The following is a 12,714-nucleotide window of genomic DNA, read 5'->3' as shown; positions in this document are numbered from 1 at the left end:
GAAAGGGTATATAGGTAATGAAAGTAGAACCTATAAGAATTAGTAGCAGGTTTGTTGAGGTAGGATGGGAAATGAGGCGAGTAAGAGTGAAGGATTAAGGATGATACCTAGTTTGAGGAATATGATTGAAAGGATGATTGATAATATCCTCCACTGTAATAGGGAAGTTGGGAAAAAAGGAGGGTTTGGAGGAAAAGCATAAATTCTGTTTTGGATGTGTTAAGAGGCTAAAGAGACACCCAATTCAAGATGTCCAGTAGGTAGTTGGTCAGCACCTGAAGGACTTTCTTCAGTTCTAGTTATCACAATTTAGAAAGGACTTTGATAAGTTAGTGTGCACAGAGGAGAGACAACTAAGATAGTGAGTGCGTCATACGAGGATTAGTTGAAGGAGGTGAGGATATTTTGTCTGGGAAAAGTGAAGGAAGGAAGAAATGAAAAAGTGAGTCATATATTTATTAAATGCCTCAAGTGTTCCAGGTACTATGCTAGACATTGGGAAACAACTATCTATTTAAAAAAAAAATTTTTTTTAAGAGTTCATGCCATAAAGGAAATGAATTCTGAATAGAAGAGAGGTAGGGGAAGAAGGGGGAGCAGAAAAGGAGGGGGAATTTTTGGCAGGAAGTTATATTTCCTGTATTTCACGGGTTTGGAGATTGGCAGTAAGGAGAAATGAGAATGATGGCCAGATTACAGGCAATATGCTTTATAAATTGTAGTCTAGAAATAAGGTTGAAGCATGGTTTTGGGAGAGATAAGGGAAGAGCTATCAGGACCCAGGTTCCAGAATCAGAGTGGGAGGTGCTAAGAGCATGAGGAAATGAGGATGGTAGTCAAGATACAGACAACTGAAATTGCTTAAAAACTCTTATAACTTTTTTTTTTTTTTTAGCAGTTTTAACAGGTTAGAAAAGGATTCAGGTGTCTTAATCTATAGTCAATATTTATGTGGCTAGCAAATCAGGAAATGGAATTACAATATTTTATAATCTACTATGATGTATAATATGTGGATTTGGGATTGGAGGCACTAGGGAGGTTTCTAGAATTTGTTTTGGAGATGTAGCTATTATTCTGAGAATGTTTTAGCAGTTGATTTTCTTTGGAAGGGTTAGGTTCTTTGGTTTGGAAGGGTTAGGTTCTTTTAGGGCCTATTCATAATGAGAACACACCTGATGAATGTGTGAAATTTTCTTCCTTGTAAATTTCATAAGAAAATTGCTAAAAACTGATTTGTCTTTTCTCTTAATTTATCAGGTATTTGCAACCTATATCACATATTTTCAAAGTTGCTTATATATTTCCTTATTCTTTTTTTTTTTTTTCATGCTTGTATTTACAGAATATTTATATGCTTTATCTACCTGGGTAAGTTAGTAATTCCTGGAAGATATAAAGTCTGTTTTCTCCCTAGCTACACAAACTCATTTAAGAATATTTAATTTCATCAGTTTGGAAATAGATAATTAGATGGTTTAAGGGTTGAGTTGTTTTGGTTTGGGTTTGGGTTTGGGTGGAACAAACTTGAAATCCCTAAAAGAAAGAATCTAAGTATATTAAATTAATTTAAAACCACAGGCACTATTAACTTGTATAGATGTTCCATACTTGCTAGGAGAAAAGAGATTTTAAAAAATGGGGGGGGGGGGGGAAATGCAACATTTTCTCAACCATTTCAACCTTCAAAAACTACTGCACTTATTTTTATCATAACACTAAAAATTTTAATTATATTTTATATAATAGCTATCATAAGATTGAAGAAAAGATTTTGTGAATTTAACAAATATTACAAATGTGAACATTTCTATATAGTAAACATAAGAGGATTGTATATAAAACCATTAATCTTTATTACATACATACAATCATATGTATGTAAATGCATACACACACACATATGTATATATATATATTTACAATTTAACACAGTGGTACCAATATTGCCCTAAGTTTTCTGAGCCTTCTTCTGAATTTAATGTATATACACATATGTGTGTTTATACATACATACATACACACACGTTTTGTCAGATGTATGCAAGGTATGTTTGTGATCTGTGTGATATGTACACATGTGTATATATACATGTATTATACATAATCTTACAAATGTTCATGTTACATTAATGCTCTTTATTACTATTATACCACTCACTAGATAATGAATTTAAAACCAGTGCTTATACACTTGAAAGTAATATAGCAGTCACTAGCTATTCAAAGTTTATGTGTTTGTTTTATTTTTAGGAAGATGTGGAGACTGGAGTACACCTTGACCCTGCCATTAAGGAAGTCCAATACAATCCTTCCTATGAGACCATGTTTGCTCCTGAGGTAAGAATAAAATATATTTAAAGGTGTTGGTTTCAAATTCTGTACTAGAAAAAGTCTAAAAAGACTTCTATTTTCTTTATGTTAATTTATTTGAAAACATTTGAAAGTTTGCCTATGACAGCCTGATGCAATGTACCTACATTTATTGTTGGAAAGAATGCCTATATTCAAAAGATGAGAGATCCATTAACTTATTGAAGAAGCATATTTAAATACTTAATAATAGAAAAACTTTAATCAAGCAAAAAAGTAACAGAATAAAGTAGACATTTTGCATTCATGGAAATTCCCATTTGTTATAAAATGTACAGTGTCTAACATAGGTGTTTTAATGATACTGTTTTTACCGATTCTTCCCTGCCCCATAACCTCTTATCTGCCATCTCTAGAGTCCTACATTGATAGTTTTTAAAAGGTAATATATGTGTTATCTTCCTTTCTTAATGGCAAATTGCACTTCTCTTGTTATTCTAATGCTGTGTATAGGATATTTTCTGATGCTATTATATACCATCTACTAGAATTCCCCAAATTAGCACTCAGAAATATAGATGAAATGGCTTACCTAAGGTCATACCAGTGGTAAATAACAGATACAGAAATCAAATCCCAATTCTCTTGATTCCACATCCAATATTTTTTACATTGTACCACACTACAGTTGCTTTAGCCTTTAAGAAAATGTCTGTCTCCCCTCAAGTCAAAGCAGTACTATGTGCATTTGCCCTACTGCTTGCTTTAGTGACTATAAACTAATGTTGACTAAATTGCTTTCCATGAGCTACTAAACTGATTCAGTTCATTGCCATGAGGTACTGGTACTGAATGTGCACTCAAGCAAATGCAAAAAAAAAAAGAAAAAGAACCTCCCATAGTTTCTATGGTTTATTTTAGAACTACATGGAAATACTCAGGAGGACTGAAAGTCTGTATCTTGCCACTAGATTCCTCCAGATGATTCTGAAGAGGAAAGTAAGGCAGGTGATCTTGCACAGCCCTCCCTCACTTAAATCCAGTTCTCTTGCATATCATGGCATCACCTCCCTGATGTCATGGTCCTCTTTGAGAATGAAAAACAACAGTCTCTATGAGTAGGAGTAGGATCTGCTCTACTGGGGACCCAACTGAAACTGGGCAGTTGGACAACACAGTTCCTCTTCTTTCCTTTTCTTTTTTTTTTTCTTTCCTTCTCACTGATTGGACAACAAATGGGTCCCAAGCCAAGCCCCACTTGGTCATTGTTTGAGCCCTAATTGGCTCAGAGTGAATATGTATATAGCAATAGTTTATGTTTTGGCCAGAAACCCCGAAGATTTTCCCCTCCCAGATTGATTTTTTTGGAGGGTAGGGGGAAACTAGTTAAAAGAGGCCATTCTCTGCTTCATTTCTTACTTGGTTTTAATCACTGATTAGTCATTGCCTCAGTCAAACTGAGACTTGTTAAAAACCTTTACTTAAAAAGACTAAGGTTTCCCACTGATCCAGGGCCATCTACATCTGGCCATTGGACCCAAATGGCTGTGAGGAGAAAGTGAGTCTGATGATTCTGCACAGCCCATGATCACTTAAATCCAATTTATTTGCTTGGCATGGCATTATCTCCCTGATGTCATAGTCCTCTGAGAATAAAAGACAAATGACAACAACATGGGAAATATCATTGCTAAGCCAGAAGCTTCAGGAAAAGAGAAAGGGAAAAGGGAGGAAAAAATTTAAAAGAAAGTACATCAAAGGGATTTGGTTTCATATATAGGTCTGTTATTCCTTTTGTAAACTTTCTCTTTGTAATGCTCAACTTCTTCTTTAATAAAATAAGGGAGTTAGACCAAATGATCCCTTTTAGATAAAAATTCATTAGTTTCAATGAATATCAAATAATCTGGGTATTTAAACATCACTATTTAGTTTCTTGATATTTATCTAGCTTTATTTATGGAATTATCTGAATTATTAATGGTGAGTAAATCTTAAGGGTCCCCAAGTTGTACTTTATATTAAATATATGCTTTTTAAACTTGGTCTTTGATTACATCAACAATGTAATGATCTTTAAGTTAAAATTTTTATTAAGTACTTAAGTGTATGTATTATTATAGTAGGCATGATACAGAAAAAACAGAGGGTTCTGATTACTCTCCTGAAAGAGACCAAAAAAATAATGAAAACTGAAGATGCATCAAAGTAGAAAAAAATTTGAAGAAATTTTGTAGAAAAAAGCCCAGGATGGTAAAAAATTGAAAGCTGGATCTTCCAAATAATCTTGTCCCATTCTCCTTTGTGCAGATAGAAAAAAATAAGTTTTGAGCTCAAAATATTTCTAATTTGAAGAGAGGAGAATTTTTGGACTGAAACAATTGGACTGAAAGTATTATAGCTGGGAAGAATACTGTGACTAGAAACAGGAATAATACATTAGAATTTCTTCCATCACCTCCTTCTTATTCCTACTGTTATCATTCTCATTGAGGTCTCTAGATCTGGATAATTTTACAAGTTTCTTCATTGATTTACGTGCCTGCAAGTCTTCCTAAATTTCATCTTTCATATCTCTACCAAAAGAATCTTCTTATTGAAGGGTCTGATTGTGTTTCTCCTCAGTGGTTTTCTCCATTGCATATTGAGAGTAAGATCCAAATTCCTTTAGCCTGACATGCAGAGATTTGCATTTAGACTCTAATATGCCTTTCCTTGGTTTATACTATTCTTCTTTATGCATTTAAAGCTCAGAGATCAGCAAGCTATGGCCTTCAATTTGACTCTCTCAAAACAAATTCTTAGCTTCACACTGTGACAACCTTTTTTGCTGATCTCTGTCTATCCAAACTAAATCATTTCCCATTTCCTATCTTATTCTGCTCTTTCTTATTTCCAGGCCTTAATACATGCTGTCTCCCCATGCCTGGAATGTTTCCATTCCTACTGTCCAAAATTCTCTTCAAGGCCAAACTTAAACCATAAACTCTTCCATAAAGTTTTTCCTGATTTTCCCAAACCACCTGCTTAAATCTGTAAATGATCTCTCTCCCTTTTAAGACCTCTTCTACCACTGTATTTATACTTTTTCCATGTAATAGTTTTGTGTACATCCCTATATTTCTCCCTCCCCATTATGGTTATAAATTCCTAGACAACAAGAGTGTATGTGTCATTTTATCTGTAGTGCCTAACCCAATGCATTGCATATATTTGTCATAATTGAATTGAATTGGAGGTTCAAAATAGCTTTAAGTTGAGCAAAGTACCTTGAAGCTACAGATGAGTAATGTCATATCATCTTAGTGATAAAATAATTAAATTTCATTTTCCACATTTCATTATTAGATTGACAAAAGGCTATTTCATTTAATTTTCTTAGGCACTAGAAAGATTAAATATAGTTAAAATTTGTGATATAAGAAAAGACAGAAATATTGTTTTCAGCAGTTCTGTTATGTGGGTGTACAAAGAACTCTTATTCATACTATGGGATAGTATCATGTTATTCTGTTATTTCTCAAATTCCTTCAACTTGCCAAACCACAGATTCCTTTATATGCCCTAGAGCAATTTAGTAGACACAGTAGGGAAAGATTTCCATGTGATTTACATTGTCATTTTCAAACTAAAATGTACCTCTAAAATTCATTAAGGAATTGAGAAAATCAAAGAAATAATTTTATTTATATTTTATTTAAAATACATTATTTCATTTCTGGGAGCCAACATGGTGGAATAAACAGTAAATCACTATAACTCTCCCAGATTCACCTCCAAATAAAATAGTGCCCCCCAAAGAAATCTTGGAATAGCAAAAAGATGGATGAAATAGTCTTTAAACTCAAGAAACTTGGAAGATCAGCAAAAAAAAAAATCAGGTAAAAGGAGAGTGCAATCCAGGACAGGAAGTGTCCCAGCAAACCAGTAGTAGATCTTGAACCCCAGCATGGTGGAGTACACAAACACCAACATCAGGACCCTCCACATGCCTCAGCATAGCCAGGGAAATGGAGAGACTCCAGCTTTGAGAACTGCCATATGCTTTAGCATAGCTCTGGGTAAACATTGCCACCAGCAGCCGGACTACCACATGTTCCAGTATATGCTCAAAAATGCAAAAGCACCCCACCAGCCTCAGCACACTCCAGACACCAGGACTAAGATCTTGGCTCAGCATCAGGTAAGGTCCTAGACCTCGATGGCCTTCAGCAGTGCCAGCCACCTCCCACTTCAGCCTCTCAGCACAGCACCAGATACAAGGGTCTCCCAAGGACTCAACAACATCAGTGTAACACCAGAAAAACATCCAGGGCCTATAGCCTCTGGCATAAGAAGCCTGAGACAGTGCCCCTTCCACTACAGGAACAGAACTCAAATTTAAAAGAAAGGATAAAGGCCAAAAGATATGAGCAAAAAGCAATTTAAAAAAAAAAAAATCTGACCTTAGAAAGTCATTATGGTGACAGGGAAGATCAAGATACAATTTAAAAGAGGACAACAGTAGCAAAACACCTATAGAGAATCATTGAACAAGGACTAGTAAAAGACATAATCAAAAGGAGGATCTAAACAGCATCTTTCAAGAAATGATCAAGAAAAATATACCCTGATAATCTGGAATCAGAGGGCAAAATAGGCATTGAAAAAATCCACTGGTCACCTCTAGATAGAAGGTCAAAAATTAAAAACTCCAAGGAGCTTTATAGCCAAATTACAGAACTATCAGGTCAAGGAAAAAGTACTTGCCAAGTAGCAAAAAGAAACAATTCATGTATCAGGGAGCCACAATAAGGATTACACAGGACTGCAACATTACAACAATTGCAACATTAAAAGATTGGAGGTCATGGAACATAATATTCTGGGAGGCAGAGGAGCTAGTACTACAACCAAAAATCAATTATCTGGCCAAATTAAGCATCAAGGGGAAAAAATGATCATTTGATGAAATAGAAAGATCTCAAGCTTTCCATAAGGAGAACAAAATTAAAAACAAAAATTTGATCTCCAATATCAAGATCTAAGAGAAACATTAACATATGTGGGAACTAAGGACCTCTGAGATCTACTAACTTTTCCAATTCATCTTAGAAATATTTAAGAATACCCTTGAGGACTAAAAGCCATTTATAGTAATACTATCCTGTGGAAAATCATGCCATGAAGATAATTTGAAGGAAATGTGACCTCATTGCTATAAGTGCTTTCTCCAGTGGTGAAGATGACATTTCAGTCATGTATTTGCTTTCCATGCAACTTTTTTCAAGTTGATCAATCAGCAAGTGTTTATAAGGAAAGCTGAGTGCTGCAGAATTGACACTTTTGAATTGTAGTGCTAGAGAATGCTACTGAGAGTCCCTTGTACAGCAAGGAAGTCAAACCAATCAGTATTTAAAAGAAATTAATTCAGACCATTCATTGGTATATCAAATACTGAAACTTAAATTTGGCAACATAATGAGAAGAGATGATTCATTGGAAAAGACCCTAATATTGGGAAAGATTAAAGGAAAAAAGTAAAGGGGAGGGCAGATGATGAGATGGATAAACAGTGATATAGAAACAATGAATATGACTTTAAGACTTTGAGAGATAGTAGAAGATAGATGGACCTAGCATGCTATTCCATAGGGTCATCAAGAATTAGACAGAACTAAGAGAGTGAACAACAACAACAAGATGTCAAGTGCTGTGTAAACACTGGAGGTGCTAAGTATAAATAATTAAACAATTGCTGGCCACTTCCTCCCAGGCTTAGGTCTTCCTGCATCTTTGATACACAGTGTTAAATATTCTAGTTCCTTTCTGACTTCTCAGGACTTGGTGATAGATAGAGATTTAAGAGCCCCTGGGCCTAGCTTCTGATCTTGAGTACTGCAGCACCAGAATGAACACCATCAGACCTCGTTTTTTGTCATTACTTAGTGTGGTGTAAACTTCCTGGTTTTGGCTGTATTCGGCATGTGGGAACTAGATATCTGCTATTTTTGCAGAGTTAGAGGATTTTATATTTTAGTACAGGAGAATGTTCTCCCTTTAACTCTTCCACCAAGATGCTGGAATTTTCCTGTAGATCTCTTGACACTGTATGAGCATTAAAAGAGTACACAGACTGCTCATTGGTTATTGCTTGCTTTTGATGCATGACTGATTTAGCTCCTTTTCCAGTCATACCTTTCCTTTAAATTATCTTCTATGCCACTTCTATACATATTCACTAGCAATATGCTGAAATCTGGTCAGATCCATCTTTCCTTCCATTCCCATGCCAGAATTCTTCGGAATTTGCCATACCTCATATCCCACATTGAACCATTGGAGGAATATTGTTTATTTTTTAAACTAACATCATCTATGTTTTATTGTGAAATTATTTTCTTAAATATTTCTTCGTTTTTAATCTGGATCAACCCACCAGAGTGTTTTGCATCAGTAGTTATATTAATAGGTTTTTCACCATCATGAATTCTATAAGGTTGAGCAAGTGTTGTAATCTGAGAAAATGCCTTCCCAAAGAAAACTGTTTATTAAAAAGATGAGTCTTTATTTTAGGGAGAGACTTGGGATCATTATATTTGCTTTGTTGTTGTTAGGTCATAAGACTCTTTATGAACTCAGTTTGAGATTGTTTTTGTTGTTATTATTGTTGTTGTTTTGGTAAAGATACTGGAGTGGTTTACCATTTCCAGCTCTATTTTACAGATGAGAAACTGAAGCAAGCAGGGTTAAGTGGCTTGCCTAGAGTGTCATACACTTAGTACATGTCTGGGGCTAGACTGAGATTGGAAAGATGAGTTTTCCCTACTGCAAGCTTAGTACTCTATCTATTGCACCATTGGGCTACAGTTTCCCAGTGGCTGTCCAGTCTGCTTTGTCCTTTTAAATTCTGGGTCCAGCTCATTGTCTGTGACAGTGGTGTCAAATTCAGTTAGAAATATGGGCTACTAAACCTTACATAAGTGACTTAGAAAATTACATATTCATATCATCTATGTTTAATTACATTTTTATTTAGTTGAATAATTCCCACTTGCATGTTAATCAGGTTTGGATTGCACCCAGGAATGTTCCAGGCCCAGTACTTATGTGTTTGACACCTGTGGTCTAAGATATATTTATTAATCAATCTCTCTCTCATAATGTTAAACATATAGTAAAATCATTCATGTGTAAAAAGTCACAGTATTCCTTGAATTAGTGAATGAACAAAACATTTATCAAGCAGTTATTATGTTCAAGTACTGTGCTAGTCACTCCTGTTATAAATAGGATAGTCCTTGCTTTCAAGGAGTTTCACAATTTAGTGGGGAGAAAACACATAGGTTTCATCAGCAAGACAGACAAAAAGGTGTCATAATCTTTAGGATACAGCAGCAAAGCAGATAGTAATTAATCTTATTTAATATGATAAAACAATTTTAGTTTCTGATGTTGAACTATATGGTGGTGAGAACTTTATTTTCTGTCTTTGGTAGGTGTTAACTAAAACACCCATTGAAGCAAATACCAGATCATATTTCTGTGGGGATCATGGGGATCAGTGTCCACTATGGACAGTTGTCATCAGTATTCCTCAAGCCTGGTGAGAAGTGCCTGGCACTCTTGTAATACATGTATGTCCTCCTCAAGAAACGTAGGTATGACTACTTTATCCCTTTGTTGATAAACACAAGATGATGCTCATCATAGGCATTTTGGTGCTATTAAAGAGCATATACAATAAAGTACAAATGAAGAAGGTATTCCTTACATTTGACGAGGCACAATGGGTTTTCTGGTTTGTAGATAATGTTGTATTGATTAATTCAAGTTGTAGAACCCTAAAAGATCTTCTCTATGAGATTTTTGAACCCTCACAAGTATTTGGCTTAATTGTACAAAGGGGAAAGAAGAGGATTAAAAATACTTATTTTATTGTTAAATAAAAACAAATTGTCACAGTAATCATGTCAAAATATATTTTAAAATTCTGCATATTAATCTATCCTCTCTATCATGATATGAGCAAAATTCTCTAAAGAATCTTATTACTGCTCAGAACCTTTATTTAAATGAGATATAAGAAAAGAGAGGAAACTTATAGCATAAAAATAATGTATAACAGACATGGTGATCATCAAGATAATATAAGAAACAAACAGATGATAGATAACATATATCATCACCTCTTCAAGGAAGTACTAGCATCTGAATTCCAACATCTGGGAGAACCCAAATCACAGCTATCAAGAGCGTTGAGTGGGAAATAGTGTTAGGCAAGTGGTACCAATCCTCCTGAATTCTCAAAGTCTCTTTCCACTAATAGGCTAAGAAGGCATTATGCTAAATATTCTCAGTTGGCAAGTGACCCTTGAGACAGAACAATTCCCTCAGGTATAGAGATGCTGTATTGCAAGAGGTCCATCAAAGAGAATTTTTGCTTATTCCCTTAGGAGGATTGTATATACTCCAGGAACTGATCAGGTTTCTGGAGTTAATATAGGCCTGCTATAAAGGATATTCATTAATAAAGGCACCAGAAGGATGGCCAATCCTCCTAATGCTTCCTGAAATTTATCAGATAGCTAGGAGTGCTTTTCAAAGTTCACAGCCAGCAAATTTACACAAAGGCATGCCTGAGATTCACTGAGATTCCCTACAAAAGTTATATAAAAGCCTACTAGTAGAGGACTTGGGATGAAGTGCTGAAGGCTTTATATTTTATCTTGGAGGCAGCAGGGAGCCACTGGATGTTTTTGAGCATTGCTTTAGGGAAGAATTTTTTTGGTTTTTTGTGTGGAGAATAGCTTGGAAAGGTGTAAAAATGGAAACTGGGAGACCAATAGGAAGCTATAAAATACTACAGCTGAGAAGTGATGAGAGACTACTATAGAATAATGCCCATGTGAATTAACCAGGGCAAAAAATGTGAGAGTAGAATCAATCAGACTTGGCAAAGGATGGTAAAGTTAGAAGGAAAAGTCAAAGGTAAATGTGGAGTTTTGAGCCAGCATGACTAGAAAGATTATATACTAATCTGAGAGAACATCAGTGACTGGAGATTGGTGAGATCAAAGATAAGATCTAGATGAGATAATCAGTTCTGTTTAGAATGTATTAAGTTTCAGCTTTGTATTAGATATCAAGTGGTAGACATTTAATAGTGAACTTCAGTACACCAAGGTTTTAGGGAAAGTCCCAGAATGAAGGAAACCATGAAAAAAAAAAAAAAAAAACACATGCCAAGGAGAAAAGGAAAAGTTAATTTAATAAAAGAAAATTGAGAAATAATTAAGCAGGTAAAGAATAGAAAACCAAAGGAGAGCAATATCACAGCATCCAGAAAAGAAGAGGTATTTGGGAGCAGGGAATGATCTTTCCAATTAGAAAGAGCAATTTCAGTCTAATAAAACCATATGGATTATGAAGGTTTAAGAAGCAAGTAGATAGTGGAAATGGAAGCAGAAAGTATAAATGTTCTTCCAGTTTAGGAATGAATGGAAAGAGAAGGGTAGGACCATAGACTGAAAGAATGGCAAAATCAAGTAAAGATTTTTTCTTTGTTTTTTTGAGGATGAGGTAGATAAGGCAAATTTGAAGATAAGAAAAAGGGAGGAGGAGAGAATAATATGACAGGCCTCTACAGGAAGTCAGAGAAGATAAGATTACAAATAGTTTAACATGTATTGGTCAACCTGCCTTCTAGGGGAGGGAGTTGGGGAAGGAGGGGACAAATTGGAACAAAAGGTGTGGCAATTGTCAATGCTGTAAAATTACCCATGCATATAACTTGTAAATAAGAAGCTATTAAAAAAATAAATAAATACTATGCTTCAGGCCATATTGAGTCTCCATAATTCTCTTTCTGGATGCAGGTGGCATTTTCCATCCCAAATTTAATGGAATTGCCTTGAATCACTACAGTTGTTGAGAAAAGCCAAGGCCATCACAGTTAATCATCATATAACCTTGTTAATGTTTTCTTGGTTCTACTCACTTCATTCAGAATCAGTTCATATAAGTTTTTCCTGGCTTTTCTGAATTCAGCCTTTGAGCTAAACTTTAAAGGAAACCCGGATTCTAAGAAGTGATGGTGGCGAAAACATGCAAACATTAGTGAATGCTTGTTGGATGGTTGACTTGACGTGGCTATATAAATGTGAGTTATTGTTAACATTGTGGTCACTTCCTCTACTCTTCATCTTTTAGAGCATGATCTTCATTGGCATCTAGAGCCTGAAATTTCCATCCTGTCATGATCAACCACCTAGTAATAAACTTCTGAAATAGGCTAGTTTAAACCAGTAAATTAATTGTCACTTCACTGGGTTAGATGAAATACAGAAAGATATATGTGTATCATTTCAGCAGCATCTCCAGGAACTAATGAGTCATTGATCTGAATCATTACCTGTAATA

At 35.1% G+C, this 12,714-nt stretch overlaps 1 protein-coding gene across 2 annotated transcripts in view; it reads left to right on the top strand.

Moving 5' to 3' along the window:
* The window catches only part of CDC40 (cell division cycle 40), a 59,366-nt gene that overhangs the window by 12,582 nt on the left and 34,070 nt on the right, over positions 1-12,714 (top strand). For both annotated transcript variants that reach the window (XM_031964411.1, XM_003769353.4), the window contains exon 2: positions 2,254-2,340. In XM_031964411.1, the coding sequence (XP_031820271.1) occupies positions 2,254-2,340 (87 nt within the window). The remainder of the gene's footprint in view (positions 1-2,253; positions 2,341-12,714) is intronic.

The sequence above is a fragment of the Sarcophilus harrisii genome, chromosome 4, assembly GCF_902635505.1.
Source record: "Sarcophilus harrisii chromosome 4, mSarHar1.11, whole genome shotgun sequence".
Lineage (NCBI taxonomy): Eukaryota > Metazoa > Chordata > Mammalia > Dasyuromorphia > Dasyuridae > Sarcophilus > Sarcophilus harrisii.
This window is presented reverse-complemented; position numbering and strand designations above follow the sequence as displayed.